The sequence below is a fragment of the Nycticebus coucang genome, chromosome 2 (genome assembly GCF_027406575.1).
Source record: "Nycticebus coucang isolate mNycCou1 chromosome 2, mNycCou1.pri, whole genome shotgun sequence".
NCBI classification, from domain to species: domain Eukaryota; kingdom Metazoa; phylum Chordata; class Mammalia; order Primates; family Lorisidae; genus Nycticebus; species Nycticebus coucang.
Genome location: NC_069781.1, coordinates 73978609 through 73995495, shown reverse-complemented (window position 1 = coordinate 73995495; position 16887 = coordinate 73978609). Strand labels below are relative to the sequence as shown.

The following is a 16887-nucleotide window of genomic DNA, read 5'->3' as shown; positions in this document are numbered from 1 at the left end:
ATTAGATATATGGAAAAAGTGATTGCAAACATCTCCTTAGAAACTGTGGAGAACAATGATGTCTTTGAAATGTTAAACAAAAAAATGACTCTGAGCCTATTAATAAATGAATATTTAATACATATCGTAATGATAATATTAAGGTCAAGACAGAGCTGAGTGGACATACCAAGTAACAACAGTCATGTGATTTATATAAATGTTCTCTATTACTATAAGAGTTTTGGTTATAGAGGTGTATGCATTTGTCAAAACTCATTGAATTGTTCACTTAAGATAGGTGCATTTCAATGTATATAAATTTTATTTCAAAAAAATACCACAGACAAATAGTTAAATCCAGTTGAGGACATGCATCCTGGTATGTTTAAGGGTGAAATGTACTGCAAATTACTTTGAAATGTGTCAACTTTAAGTAAGATAGATTGATACTATAGACTGATACGACTTTAAGTAAGATAGATTGATGTATATAACGTGATATTGAAAATATAACAAAATGTTAGTTGTGGGATCTACATTTTGGGCATATAGATGTAAATTGCACTGTTCTTTGAACTTTTCTGTGTGCTTGAACATTTTTGTTAAAAAATGTTGGAAAAAATTAGCAAACCCCAAGATAAATTTGTTATCATTGTTTACTCCCCTTAAGGCTCCTCTTAGGCTATTGCTATTTGTTTCAGAAAACAGCACCAGCTTTTACCCAGTTACAGAAGTCACAGACCTGGCACTTGTTCTTCACTGCTTTCTTTTCTTCATTCTTCACATCTGAATTATCCCCAAATGTTGTAGATTACAGTTCCTACACATTTTTCCTGCACTTCACCACACCTACCAATCTAGTCCAACCATCATCATCACCTGTCACATTGGCCACTTCATAAGCCAAGGATGTGGCTGCCATCATCCACTGTAGCCCCTTTCCTGAATAATCTTTTGAAAATTCACATATGTTATTTCATCCATGCTTAAAATTATTTCATCCTATTGCTGTTAGGCTAAAGCTCCAAATCCTTGGTGTGGCTTAGGAAGCAGCTGTCTTTCTCAGTTTCACTTTATCCTGTTCTCCACTTCATTATCTCAGCTCCAGCTCTGCTGAACTAATTTCAGCACCACTATGTCTGGCAAATGCTTCCTCATTCTTTTTATGTTGCAATTTAAATGGATCTTCCTAGGAAGGTTTCCTGCCTCCCACTGTCAATCAGATCACCTTCTTGTGGTATGAAGTGCTCTGTCACAGCACTTATCACATCACCATTGCATAGCATTCACAGAACTTAGCACAGTAAGCCAGTACAGGGTATATATTCAAGAGATGTTTGTGCTGTTGGTGAATGGATAGGAGACGGGGTGTTAGCTTGACTGAGATAATTAGTTTGGAGGAAAGGAGACTTTGCTTTTTCACTTGAGTATGGATGCAGCAGCATGATTTGGATCGCAAATATCAGACACTGGAAACAAACTGGTAAACAAAGAGGTGCCTATGGATAGATGCCCATTAGGGTCAACTTCAGGTACAGTGTGATCAGGGCTTTCAATCCATTCTCTTTGATTGCCTTGACTCTTCCCTTCTTCTTTTCTTTTTTTTTTTTTGGTTTTTGGCCGGGGCTAGGTTTGAACCCGCCACCTCTAGTATATGGGGCCGACACCCTACTCCTTGAGCCACAGGCGCCACCTGACTCTTCCCTTCTTATGTTGGGTTTGTCCTTAGGCTGGATTCCCTCATGGTTTTGAGATGGATGCCAGGAGCAACTGCAGCTTTTTTTCACAGACTTCAGGTCAGAAAAAATTGCTTCTCCATGGTCGTTCTTTGTGTTTTTTTCACAGTCAGCTAAAATTTTGTGAGTACAAGTATTTTGTGCATGTGTTGGGGGGGGTATAGTGGGGTCTTCTCTGTTCAGGTAGAGTTGGACAGTGGCTCAGAATTCATCTAGTCCCATCTCCTGTGGGCAAAGAGATGCCTCCAAAATATCTCAGAGCTGGCACTAGAGATATGCATACCTCCAGAAATGGGGATTTTACTACTTCAGCATAGCCCCTTCCACAGTTGGGGACCCCCAGCTGCTGCCATTTTCCTCCCAGCAGCCTCTAAGGTGGGTTGGGTGGGGACAGATACTATCACTCCAGCCCAGCCCTTGGGACAAGAGAGGCAGCTGGGTGGGATGGGGGCAGGAAAAGTAAGAAGTTAAATCCCAGGATGACTGAGCCATGGCAGGGTGGGTAGGGCATTCCACTGGGTCCCAGAAGTCTCTGGCTTACTCCAAAGATGCTGCAGAGAGACTACTGGAGGCAAGATTCCAGATGGGGGGCATCCCAGATAGCTGGGTTGTCAATGCCCCTCTGAACTCCAGCATATCCTTCAGGCTGGGGGGATTGGAGGGCTCTGTGGGAGTTAGGCCCAAGGAGGGCTTCATAATGACCTCAAGCAGCCCAAGAAGAATTGTTCCCCTGGTTGCAGCTGTCACCACAACACTTCAATCCTTCGGGGCAGGTGCTGCCCCAGTGGTTGGCTGGCAGAGGGAGGGAGTGGGTGGAGGCTGGGTGGGAAAGTGGGAAGATGGATTCTGGCTGAATTGGGAGAGGGTGGGGATGAGATGCCTCACTCAGGAAAGCATGCAGGGGAGGATTTGGGTTGTTTCTTCCATACTCCACCCCAGATTGGAAATTATAGCCAAAGACCCAGACTTACAAGAAGAGGCCACATTTGGCTGCAGCCTGTTGGAGGCCAGCCAGCAGGCTGCGGAGCAAAGTAGGTTTGAGGCCTGAGACCCAAGCGTGGGATATCCTGCCATGGGGGCCACTGGCTTCTATGTCTCATCATTAGTCTCTCTTAAAGCCAAGAAAACTTGCCTAGAAGTCTTCAGCAACCATCTCCTTGTGTCTTATTGGCTGAAACTAAGTCATATGCTCATTCCTACACCTATCACTGGTTGGCTTATATTAATCTGTCTGCCTTTGGAACCAGCTTCATCCAATCAAAAATGCTATACAAGGAAGGGGAGATACCTGAACAAAATTGAGCTTCTGTTAGGAAGGATGACGAGAAGAATGAATTCTGAGAAGATAACCAATAGTGTTCACCTCTACGTATTCTCCAAAAGTAGCTTCTGAGAAATGGTCTTGTTTTTTTCTTAAAGATACTTCATATTTTGTTTATAGTAACTGACATTATGTTTGGCTCTTCATTGACAGTTGAAAGCTCAAAGATAAATTTTGTGGCCCACTTATAGGAAATACACAGAAAACTGTGGTAATTTATTTTTCTTTTCTTTTCTTTTTTTAGACACGGTCTCTCTGTTGCCTGGGCTAGAATGCCATGGTGTCAGCCTAGCTCACTGCAACCTCAAACTCCCAGGCTCAAGTGATCCTCCTGCCTCCCCTGGAGCTGGGGCTACAGGTGCCTACCATCAGGCCTAGCTACTTTTTTCTATTCTTAGTAGAGACAGAGTATCATCATTGTTCAGGCTGGTCTTGAACTCTTCAGCTCAAGTGATCCTCCTGCCTTGGAGGATCCTCCCAGAGTGTTAGGATTATAGGTGTGAGCCACCTCGCCTGGCCTGGGTAAATATTTTTAGATTAGCTTCATTCTTGCCTCCTATTTATGCGCCTACTCTTTGTTTGTTTGTTTGTTTTTTGGTTTATTGTCTTGTTCTTTTCTCATTTATCTTCTATTTTATATATTTTTGTTAAACTATATTAATTTATAAAATAAAAAATATACAAGCAAATAAAATACAAATATTTTCCTTGTGATATATTTCCTCCCCATCCCCATTATGTTCTTTTGTCCTTACATATCTAAACAGAGATTATTTATAGCTCCTTCCTGCCAGAGTAGACAGGAGTAGGTCATATGACCAGCATTTCACTATTTTTCTCATTTTATTTCTGAAGAATATTCTTTTTGGAATATTCTCCATTCTCTAATATTTTGAGAAGATAAAATTTGTTTTTTTTTATTCAATTATGCAATCATGGGGTACCATATACTGGTTTTATGTACAATTTGACATATTTTCATTACACTGGTTAACATAGCCTTCCTGGCATTTTCTTAGTTATTGTGTTAAGATATTTTTCATTATTTTTGATAGAAATCAAGATGAACCAAGAAAATCTAATAATTTCATAGCCTTTTTAAAAAAAGCATCCTATGTAGAAATTATTTTTAAAAAGATAAAGTTGAACTGGTCTCATTATGAAAGAATTGCCCTGTCCTCACTCTTGCTAAGCATTGTGTATTATATAATTTTGTTGTTTTGGCTAGGTGCAGTGGCTCACACCTCTAATCCCAGCACTTGGGAGGCCGAGGCGGGTGGATTGCCTGAGCTCAGGGGTTCGAGACCAGCCTGAGCAAGAGCAAGACCCTGTCTCTAAAACATAGTAGGGCGTTGTGGGGGGCACTTGTGCTCAGCTACTCAGGAGGCTGAAGCAGGAGAATTACTTAAGCCCAAGAGTTTGAGGTTGCTGTGAGTTGTGATGCCATGGGACTCTGTTGAGAGCAACAAAGGGAGACTCTGTCTCAAAAAAAAAAAAAAAAAAAAATTTTTTTTTTCATTATTTCATTTCATTTCATAATTTTGTTGTTTAAAGTATTATGTCCTGTAAACCATTAGGGGAAAAAGAAAAGTTAGATCCCTTCTTTTATCCCATATACCCAAATAAATTCCAAATAGATAAAAGATTGAAATGTGGGCGGCGCCTGTGGCTCAGTGAGTAGGGCGCCAGCCCCATATGCCAAGGGTGGCGGGTTCAAACCCAGCCCCGGCCAAACTGCAACCAAAAAATAGCCGGGCGTTGTGGCAGGCGCCTGTAGTCCCAGCTGCTCGGGAGGCTGAGGCAAGAGAATCGCTTAAGCCCAAGAGTTAGAGGTTGCTGTGAGCCGTGTGACGCCACGGCACTCTACCGAGGGCGGTACAGCGAGACTCTGTCTCTACAAAAAAAAAAAAAAAAGATTGAAATGTATAACATAAAACCATAAAAGGAAGTATGAATGACTATGTAATCTTAGGCAAAGAAAGAACTTTTATGGCATAGTAAGAGAGATAGAAACCAAATAGCATCTAACAACTATCAAGGGATTACTATATAGTGGGTCATGTACTCAGGACTTGTGTCATCTCATTTTGTTCTCACATCAGTCCTATGAAACAGACTATTATTATCACTGTTTTATGAAAAACAAAAATGAGTGGGTGGCGCCTGTGGCTCAGTCGGTAAGGCGCCGGCCCCATATACTGAGGGTGGCGGGTTCAAACCCGGCCCCGGCCAAACTGCAACCAAAAAATAGCCGGGCGTTGTGGTGGGCGCCTGTAGTCCCAGCTGCTCGGGAGGCTGAGGCAAGAGAATCGCTTGGGCCCAGGAGTTGGAGGTTGCTGTGAGCTGTGTGAGGCCACGGCACTCTACCGAGGGCTGTAGAGTGAGACTCTGTCTCTCTAAAAAAAAAAAAAAGAAAAACAAAAATGAGTCATGAAGAAATTAAATATCTTATTTAAACCAACAAAGGCAAGAAGTGACTGAATTAAGACTTGAATACCAATAATTTGACTGCAAAGTCTGAAAATGTAATGAGAGATGATACAAAATAGCATTTACTGTGTAAACCTCCCATTTCTTCCGCAAAAGGGTGTTGGGAAAGTTAGGTGTGTTATTGTACATACAATGTCAGCTGTGGAGGGTGACCTGGTGTTAGTGAGAGGGGGCTCACCCCACTGCTTGCCAGCAGCCTCTTCTTTCTTCCTCTGTCTCCTTAAACTCTTGCTGCTCCTTCGCCCACGTGGAACCACCTCAGTGAGTCCAGGCACCTCTGTAATCCTGCCAAAGAACCTGGCAAAGAGGCTGCTTCTTTCTCTCTGGGGACAAAAGAGTGTAGATTCCTCATCTGAAAAAATGAAAGAATTGAATCCAAACAGGAGCAGCGACTTGGCAATGTTGGGCATTCCGCCTTTCCCGCTCTTTTTCCACCAGGTAGACAAATATAATTAACCTTCCCGGTTTGCATGGAGTTGAGTATAAAGATAGATGTTTAGATAATTACTAATTTAAGCCAATTTTTGGCTTAAATGCTATGAAAAGGAAATATTTTTGAATATAATATCATTACCAAAGAGTTTGTGCAGTGTCACATTCAATGGTGTAGTATTGGAAGCCATTCACTCCTCTTTAATAATCATCTATTCATAGTCATTCTCCGAAGTGTTTGTTTTGGCTTATGACTACTAAAAATATGAACATAAAAAAAACTCTGCTCATTTGTAAAAGCCCTGGTAAATGCAAACTACTGTCATTTCCAAGATTTGGCATGGTAAAGAAGATGCAATTTCCAAATCTGCTGGATTCCTGTGGATAAATGAACAATTAGGAATTTTGAGTAGCTCCCCAATGGGAGGAAAAATAATTGGGATTACTGACCACAAAAAGAAAAATTTCAAAATTTCCAGTATTTATTACTTAAACTGATTTCTATCTCTGGGAAATCCACTCTTTCCAGCACTAAAGTCAGTTTCCAAGAAAAAAAGGGGGGGGAAAAAAAAAGAATATGCCACTTTGGAAGACTTCATTATCTTATCCTTCAGATAACCACATTGGGAATATGCAACATTTTCCTTATTAGTAGATGTTCAGAACATCTTGTGTTTCTCCATACAAGGCCGGTCCTGGGAGCGAGACTGATAAACCCACCACTTAACACTAGTTTGCTCATGTGGACTCCAAGGCAAAATTGCTGAACTCAGGAACTAGCAAGTATCCTGGATGTTTCTGAGTTCCAAACCCTGGGCAGCGCTTGTGGCTCAGTGAGTAGGGCGCCGGTCCCATATGCCGGAGGTGGCAGGTTCAAACCCAGCCCCGGCCAAAAACCACAAAAAAAAAAAAAAAAAAAAAAAAAATTAACTGAGTTCCAAACCCTGAGGCAAAGTAGGTGAGTATTAGAATCATAAGCTTTTGTTTTCTTATTCTTTGCATATTTGTGTACAGGTGATTTCATAATGCAAATATAAGGGAACTAGTTGGTTAAGGAGTACACCATATACATCTCTTGGAAAAAAGTATATGAGTATATATGACATGATCATTATTGGTGTTGGGATTAAGACTTAATGGAATTGAGTAAATTAAGAAAAAGTTCACAGCATTAATTAACTGCATAGGTATTTCCTAACACTAATTTGAAAAAAATCTTTAATTTGAATAATTACTTGAAAAGGCTATGAACTTAAAATCATTCATTTTAATACTGTAACCTATAAAACTGAGAGAAGGTAAGTTGGTTTTCATACCCTAAGAATCACATGCCATCTCTGAATGATCACATATTTTAAATAGCTTAACACTAAATAATTTGGCATTATAAGTAATTAAAGATCATTAGTCAGTTCCAAAGGTTCCCTGAGTATGTCTGATTTCTAAGCTTTTGAAGGGAGAACTGTTAAATTCATTTATTTCATTAAAAAATAGTCTTGAAGCCAGGTGTGGTGATGTGCTCCTATAGTCCCAGCTGCTAGGAGGCTGAGACAGGAGGATTACTTGAGTTCTGACCTCTAAGACCTCAGAACGTGAGTATTTGGAGATAGGGCCTTTGAAGAGGAGATTAAGTTAAAGTACTATGGGTACACACAGACACCAGGGATAATATGCACACACAGTAAGAAGACCGCCAGCTGCAAGCCAAGGAGAGAGGCCTCAGAAGAAATCAAAGCAGGCTGGGCGTGAAGTGAAATCCTAGCACTCTGGGAGGCCAAGGCAGGGTGGATTGCTTGAGCTCAGGAGTTCGAGACCAGCCTGAGCAAGAGCAAGACCCAGTCTCTAAAAATAGCCGGGTGCTGTGGCGAGCGCCTATAGTCTCAGCTACTTGGGAGGCTTGAGGCAAGAGGATTATTTGAGCCCAAATTGGGTTGCTGCAAGCTATGATGCCATGCCCTTTACCAAGGGTAATGAAATGAGACTCTGTCTCAAAAACAAAACAAAACAAACAAACAAAAAAAAAAACAAGATAAAAAGGAGAAACCAAAGCAACCGGCACCTTCATCTTTGACTTCTAGCCTCCAGACTGAGAAAATAAAGTTTTCTTGTTTTAGCCACCCAGTCTGCATACTTTGTCACAGCAGCCCTAGCAAACTGATGCATCCCTTTGCCCTTTATCCCTCTGCTCTGCCCAGGTCTAACCATGACCAACACTGCCTTCTGGGCTTATTTCCTTTGTTTGTGTATACAGAGTCATCTACAGGAAGTTTCTTTGTTTACACAAATACTGCTCGGTGAGTTGCTTTTTTCCTTTAACAGTATATCATAAACAATTGTCTGTGTCAGTACCTATAGAAAACTACCTACCACAGAAACCACACTGCATAGTTTTCCATTATATGAATAATGTACCATAATTTCTTTTAACAGTTTCATTATTGATGAGCATTTAGATTGTTTTCAATTTTCTGTATTTTCAGTAATGTTGTAATAAACATCTTTGTACATTTGTGGTTGGGCTCATGTGCTAACATATCTGTAAGGATAATCACAGAAGTGGAATTGCTGGGTTAAAAAGCGTGTGTATTTACAATGCAAAAGTTATTGTGAACTTGCCTTTCATAAAGGCTTAAACAATTTCCTATCATACTGAGGTATGTGAGACTCTGTGTCCCCATTCAGGTTTTTTTTTTTTTCCTTATTTATAAGTGTGAGTGTGTGTATGTAGATAAATTTCAAAAACAGTATTATGATTATACTATATATTTTTAATCTCCCTTTAGTATTTTAGTCTTGAACATGCACTTTTCCCCATGAAAGAAAAAATTTAGTCCTCGTTTTCAGTCTTTCTGTATAGAATCATTCTTCTGTTTAGGGATCTCTTGCCTACATCAACTACTGTTATTGCCAACTCTGCAACTTACAATTTGGACTAACCTAAACCTCTGAAGGTTTTGTCTCCTGGATGGAGGCAAAAATCAGAGTGTTCTTTCTCTAGAACAGTAGTCCTTGATCTTCCTAATGCCACGACCCTTTAATACAGTTTCTCATGTTGTGGTGACCCCCAACTATAAAATTATTTTCGTTGCTACTAGCAACAAAAGGAAGGTTGAGAACCACTGCTCTAGAAATTAGTGAACAAATACTTTGAAATAATGTGCTAAGGGGTCACCCTGAGAGTTAACTTCCAGTTTTCTTTTAGACCTTGTTAAAATTATTGAAATGGTATTCAAACTCAGTAAGCTTACTAAAGGCTTAAGTTGCATTGGAGTGTGTTATAATTAAGCCAGGAGAAAAAATTCTAATAGAATTTTTTTCTAGATGGACCTGAGAGAATTCGACCTTTGGGAGGTGGTCTCTATGAAGAGAGAACAGATGACTGACTGGCCTCCTTTTTACTATCTCAACTCATTTGGGATACTATTCTATAAAATTTCAAGAAAAGTGAAAAGAACCAACAATCCCTTAGATCACTGGGCATGAGAGATGAATAAAAACTTCTCTAAAGAAGACAGACGAATGGTTAACAAACATATGAAAAAATGCTCATCATCCCTAATTATTAGAGAAATGCAAATAAAAACCACCCTTAGATACCATCTAACCCCAGCGAGAATGGCCCACATCACAAAATCTCAAAATTGCAGATGCTGACGTGAATATGGAGAGAAGAGAACACTTTTACACTGCTGGTGGGACTACAAACTAATACAACCTTTTTGGAAGGAAGTATGGAGAACCCTCAAAGAACTCAAACTAGACCTCCCATTTGATCCTGCAATCCCATTGCTGGGCATCTACCCAGAAGAAAAAAAATCCTTTTACCACAGGGACACTTGCACTAGACTGTTTATTGCAGCTCAATTTACAATCGCCAAAATGTGGAAACAGCCTAAATGCCCACCAACCCAGGAATGGATTAACAAGTTGTGGTATATGTACACCATGGAATACTATTCAGCCACTAAAAAAGATGGAGACTTTACATTCTTTGTATTAACTTGGATGGATGTGGAATACATTATTCTCAGTAAAGCATCACAAGAATGGAGAAAGAAGAATCCTATGTACTCAATTCTGATATGAGGACAATTAAGGTCCCAGCACATAATGGAGTGTGGGGGAAGGGGAGAATTGAGAAAGGGAGGAGTTAGGGGGTCAAGGGGTATGGTACACCTTTTGGGGGTGGGATACAAGTATAAGACAGTCCTCATCTAACAAAAGCAATCAATGTAACCTGGTCTGTGGGGATCAATGAATCCCCAACAATAAAAAAATAAAATTTCAAGAAAAGGTAATCAGAAAATAAAGAGAGCTTTTTCTGTTTCTCATTTATTAATATATGTGGAAAATTTAATCGGAACTTAATCCAACAGGTATTTCTTGATCTCTTACGATGTGTAAGATACTGTTTAATCCATTGGGAACAGGAGAAAGAAGACAACATGGTGGCTGCTTTCAAATTGCTTGGACTTTAGTTCAGCAGTTACCAACTTGACATTGGAATCAACAGGAAAGCAGTTTAAAAATGGTCAGATTTCATAAAACCATGTTGAAAACCTATTTGACAGTCTCTACTAAAGCTAAACATGTACCTTTTCTTTTACCCAGTAATTTTAGTCCTAGATGCATACCTAACAGAAATGCATGCATATGTGCACCAAAAGACATGTACAAGAATGTCATTGCAACACTATGGGGGACAGACCCTAACTACAACCTAAATGTCCATCAACAGAACAGCAATAAAAATGAACAAAGCACAAATAAAGTGACAAAATAAATTTCACAAACATAATGTTTAACAAAGAAAGCCAGACATAGAAATACATACATAGTATGTATCTTCATTTATATGGAGTTCAAATAAAGGCAAAAATCAGTCTATACTGCTAGAGGGCAAGACATAGACTAACCTTGAGGGAAGAGGCAGAGTCTAGAAAAAAAACATGAAAGGGATTCTGGATGCTAGCTTTTTTTGTTTGTTTGTTTTATTTCTTGGTCTGATCAGTTTTCTGGGTGTGGTTTACTTTGTGAAAACTTTTTACACTGTATGTGTATGATTTTTACATTTTTCTCTATGTGTGGTTGCCATCTTTAAAATTAACATTAAAAATATACAGAATTTTGACTGAGCACAGTGACTCATACCTATAATCCCAGAACTTTGGGAGGCAGAGGTGGGAGGATTGCTTGAGGCCAAGAGTTCAAGACCAGCCTGGCAACATGGCAAGACCCTGTCTTTACAAACAAATTAGCCAGACATGGTGGTACTCACCTGTAGTCCCAACTAATTGGAAACTTGAGACAGGAGGATTATTTGAGCCCAGTAGTTTCAGCCTGCCATGAACTATGATCATGCCACATGTATGCCATGTCAGCTCGGGGAACAGAATGAAACCCTGTCTCTAAAAAAAAAAAAAAGGAAAGAAAGAAAAAGAAAAAGAAAAAGAACGAAAACAGACTTAAGCCCTATCCTAGACCTATCAGATTAGAGTATCTACCTAATGTAACTATTTGTAGGAATCTACATTTATAAAGTCTCACCCCACCCCCCAACCTCTGGGATTCTGGTGTATTTAGATACAAGTTTTTGTGGACTGTGGCTTTTGTGAAGACAGCATTTTATCTCTCCTTCCCAAGAACTCATCTCTGCCTTTCTGCTAGGGAGGGATCTTTGTAGAGATCATCAATGCATTAAGAGTTCATTACAGTGCTTTCCAGAGAGAGTGCTTGGCAGCCTACCACATTGATTTCTACTTAGGAAGTCTGATCTGGTACCTGCTCCAAAAGAAATAGGTGGGGTTTTTGTTTGTTTCTTCGTTTGTTTTCTTAGCGCAATATAAAGAGATGGATGTGTGAAGAGATGGATGTGGTGGTTTACTTAGGAGACTGTCGTCATTATATTTTTAAACAAAATTGTCATACTGGAGCAGATAAGAGGAGCGTAGCTGTGGAGCAAATAGGATCAAAAAATAGACCAAGTATTCCCTGGAGATTTTGCCCAAATACTGACAAACTATGACTTGCAGAGCTAGTGTCAAGAGATTATACTTTACTTTGGTTTCTTATCATCTGTGGAATCGTGCTGAGCAAAGAAAGGAGCAGAAGTCACATTTGTAAGTATGCTTTAAAAGGGCGAAAATATTATAATACTCATGAATCAAATAGGAAAAGCTTGTTCTGAGAGATTGTGATAAGAAGCAAGAGTGTACTTGCAGAAAACACTCAGCTTTGGTCACTGAGAAAAATTTCACAACAATAAAAGGAGCAGATAAATCTTATTTTCCCAACTTGAGCAATTTTGGGCAAAGGCTAAAAATGATCTGGATGGGACCTAAAATAAGTTTAGTATGTGTGAACCTCCTTTCCTAAAGAAATCAGTAATGTTCTGAGGTCAGCAATGTGCCTGGAGGGCCCACTTTCTTCTCATACCCCAAATCACATTATTACTGCACCTGGGCTGAGCTCTTTTCCTGGGCATGGACAGTGTCCCAGTAGGAAGATCCTCTGTCCCCCTCTTCCCTCTCACAAAATGGCAACACTGCCTTGAGGTCTTTGCAAATGTTGTCTCAGAATATTCTCACCACTTCCTGGAAAGTAGTTTCATTTCCCCATTTTATAGACAAAGTAATGAGGTTCCTTAATCTCAGTCTTCTTGCTGGTAGAGTGGAGATCCTGGCAGCACTCCCCTCAAAGCTTTGTTTGTTCATGTGAGACAATGCATGTAAGTCATACATGTATAGCAAAAAAATAGAAATTGGCACATAGAAACTGCTCAAAAATGTTGTCTGTCATGCTGTGCCAGCTTTCCAGGACTTCATCCCTTAGAGATTGAACTGGGTTCTCATTGCTATACTCAATTTTTAAAGATCCCTTAAAAGCAGAACCTTTGAAGTCTATTGCTGCTTGCTTCTGGCTCTGGGTACATAATATTCTGAAATAAAATATTCTAATCTTTTTGAGAAAAGTAAAAATACTACTTGTTTTAGAATAAGTATGAATTTTCTCTTGTGCTGGTCACTTTAAATGGCCTTCTTATCATGCCCCTCTCTCTCTCCCTTTGAACTGGATAACTGACAGGTGACTATATCATTTGCTCCAAGAAGGAGTTATACCTTTTCAGGATGCTTACCATCACATCTGTCAGTCATTTACCACTGTTCTCCTAATAGCAATATTCCCAGTGTTGGTTGATGTAACTGAGCATCTTGACTGGGCTGGAGCTGGGGCTTAGATGATTCTGGTGAGACAGGCACTGATTTGCAAAGGGGGCAAGGAACTTCATTGAACAGGAGACTTGACCCTGACCACCAGTGGATTCAAGGTCATTTTTGTGTAAATAAATGTCCCTCATTGACAAGATGATCTGGCCCTTGGATAAACTGTCAGCACCTCAGCTGCTCACTAAGTTGGAAGATGAAGAGCTGTTGGAGTGAAGCACTTACTTACCCCTTGGAGACTTAACCTCTTTTCTTCCCAAGTGAGTTCATTAGCTCATTTCCATGACTTTTTGGTGGACATGTATAGGTACCTTTTCAGATGCCAGTAAATATAATAACTTTGAAGGAGAGATTTCAGTCTGAAAGATTGGGCTTCCTATGGCCAAGAAGGAAGATCAGTTAATGAGAGGCTTGGAGCTGGTGAAATTTTGATTGTTTGTGTTAATGTCCTTATTTTTGTTCTAAGGGCAAATGAAGGATGAGCTATTTTGCATTGATTTTTTAAAATAAAAGTCTCAACATCAGAGAATTCATAAAAAGAATGCTGATTTTGTTTATAAAGAAAATTATACATTCCTCAAAGTATCTTGTACTTTTCTTTTAAGCAGTATGCATAAAACCTGGAACAGTGCTAGTACATTGTAGGTTTTTTTTTTTTTTTAGCCTCCCAAGTAGCTGGGACTACAGGCACCCACCACAACACCAGCTATTTTTTGTTGCAGTTGTCATGGTTGTTTAGCTGGCCCCAGGCCGGATTTGAACCCTCCACCCTCGGTGTATGTGGCTGGCACTGTAACCACTGTGCTATGTGTACCGAGCCACATTGTAGGTTCTTAAAGAAAAACTTAAGACTAAAGTTTGTTGCTGATTCCATTCTCTTGTGGCATAAAGGCTTTAGAGTGCTTGTTATGGAACTGTGGTTTCTTCTTGCAGAGCATCAAATTCTCTGCCATGACTCAAACTAACAGGAAAACTGATGAAATACCTTTTTAGTGGTAACTTGAATGTGTTCTTTTCTTTATTACTTCAAAGTGCAGTGGATGCGCTAACACTGAAATCAGATATGGCTAATGCTGAGCAGCAACAGAGGAAAGTAAAGCATTTTCTAACAGGACTATGATGAAACTTGCCCCTTTTGAACTTTTTTTTTTAATCTTGTATGTGTAGCAGTAATTATTTAGTGGACTAGTATTCTGAAAAAATGTGTCTACTTGCTTTGAAAATATTTTGCAAGTGAGTCACAATTCCTTTCACTAGGAATAAATTGCCTGAAATAGCCATTTATAATTTTTATGCAGAACAGATGAAATAACTGGAAAATCTGCTAGTTAGATAACATTTTCCCCTCCTTTGCAATCCTGGTAACCTCAAGAGTGTTGGAGAGTTTGCTATGTTTTCTTATTGTGTGAAAGACAAAACTTTCTATTACCCTCTGAGAATTGAAAAGTATATTGATATTGGATTGAACAAGGAGAGAAATGACATCACCAGATTTTCATTTCCCCGGAAAAGCCAGTGAGTAATGTGGGTGTGTCAGTTTCACTGGAGTTTTGGTTGAAGAGCATTTTTCCTGAATATTTTTCTCTTATTACTTAGATAATTTCTCTGGAATAAATTATGAAATCAGGCATATGAAGTAAAAACTATTATGTCAATGTCTTTGATTAATCTAATAGCTAAATTGAGGACTGAGATTTAAATGATAGTGTTGCTTTGCTCACACACCCTTCCTCTGTTACCGCCTTTGCTTTTCCTCTCTATGATTTTAAGCCAGAGCGAGGACAAGGAGGAAAAAAGCTGGAGTAGGCTTTCTACTGCCTGGCTTGTTCTCCATAGTTCCCTACTTAGTGCTATTTGCTGAGTGTCGAGGCACTGTATCTTATTTAATCCACACAACAACCATCTATGGGACCTGCTATTCTTGTCCTCATTTTCCTGATGAGCATACTGAAGCACAGAGCTTAGAAGCATGGAGACTAATTTCAATCCAGTTTTGTTTCATTCTCAAATGTGCACTCTTTCCGCACATAGAATACTTTCAGTAAATAGGTAGTCAGTTCTGATTTCTTCATTCCCATACTGTGGAGGCCATGATCAAGTTCGATACAAAATATTAGTCTCCTCTGGTTCCAGGCCTAGGTTTATGGAACACAAGGGAGGATCTTCTAGTTTCAGGAGAGAAGTAAAGAAGAAGGGGAGGAAAACAGAAAAGGAGAATAGCCAAGTAGAAATGAGGCCAAGGGCTACAGGTGGCTCCCACCTGTAATCCTAGCACTCTGGGAGGCTGAGGTAGGTGGATCACTGGAGCTCAAGAATTCAAGACCAGCCTGAACAAGAGTAAGACCTCATCTCTAGTAAAAATAGAAAAATTACCTGGGCATGGTGGTGGTGGGAGACCAAGGCAGGAGGATCACTTGAGTCCAAGAGTTTGAAGTTACCATGAGCTAGGATACCATGGCACTCTTCCCAGGGTGATAGAATAAGACTTTGTCTCAGAAAAAAAAAAAAGAAAGAAAGAAAGAAAGAAAAGAAATGAGGCCAAGAAAAGAGATAAGGGTATTTGGGAGAATTATGGAGAATGGGAAAGGAAAAAATTAAATTCAAGTCTTGCAAATAATTACGAATGCTCTGTACACTTAAGCTACATTTCATGTGAGACATTTCCTAGTCTTTTCCCTAGAAGATCCCCTAATAGTGAATAGTCTGCTCTAGAATTTTTATCATTTTAAAATTCAAGGCATTCAGATAATGAGAATTTATCCAGGGGAAGGAGTGAATAAGAGGGACTCATATTATTTGCCTCCATCAGCCTTTCTGACCCCCAATTCTTACCCTCCTCTTCAGTTTTTCTCTTGTCCCTTCACTGTGTCCCAGGTCTTCTTACTGTTGATAATCTCTGTGTACCTGTTATACCCAAGATGATGTCCCCACAAATGCACATTCTATGGATGTGTCCCCATAGAATACAAAGAGGAAATTACTTATCATCTTGCAGAGAAAATAAGATGTACCCTCAAATTATCTGACACAAAGAATAATAGTATAATTGATATCATTAGTGATCTCTTCCTGTCAAAGAGGGTAAAAATCTAATAAGCTAATTCACAATGAGGTTCTGGTGACAAATTAACGTGTGACAGTGGTGGTAGTGAGATAAGTGTATGCTTTTATTTTAGAAACTGATTTTCATAAAACATGTATTTCTGTATTATTTGTTCCTGTGCCTTTTCCTTAGTCCTGAGAATTGATGTTATTTTATATTCTGATTGGTTATTGCTTATACAGGGGAACTATTGGTTTCTGCGTGGTCTGTCTTGAATCTTGCCATCTTAAATTATTCTATCAGTGCAAATGGGTTTTTGGTTGATTCTGTAAGATCTTTTAAGTTAGATTTTTAAGAAATAATAACGTATTTCCTCTACTGTATTTGCCCTTTTTTCCTTATTACATTGACTATGTACAGTGTTAAATGATGGTGTTGACAGAGCACATCCTTCTCTTGTTTCTAACGGATATGCTTCCAATGATCACCGTTAAATAGAGTGTTTGCTTCCGTTATTTGATTCTGTTTATCACATTAGGAAAATGCTATCCTCTTTCTAGCATACTAAAAACACTTTTAAGAGCTGTGTATGGGTGTTGGATTTTTAAAAAGCATGCTGCAAACGGTTGAAATGATCAAATGGTTTTGTTCCCTTCATCT

The 16887-nt window shown here is 39.3% G+C and overlaps 1 protein-coding gene across 3 annotated transcripts in view; it reads left to right on the top strand.

The window, feature by feature from the left end:
- Positions 1-10274, top strand: part of RCL1 (RNA terminal phosphate cyclase like 1) — a 105360-nt gene extending 95086 nt beyond the window's left edge. The window contains exons 9-10 of one of the 3 annotated variants that reach the window (XM_053573598.1): positions 1712-1778; positions 9283-10274. In XM_053573598.1, coding sequence (XP_053429573.1) covers positions 1712-1778; positions 9283-9444 — 229 coding nt within the window. In that variant the 3' untranslated portion in view covers positions 9445-10274. Of the gene's footprint in view, positions 1-1711; positions 1779-3283; positions 3740-9282 lie in introns of those variants that run through there. The other 2 variants (XM_053573614.1, XM_053573625.1) reach the window with 2 other exon arrangements.
- The last annotated feature ends 6613 nt before the right edge of the window (positions 10275-16887 follow it).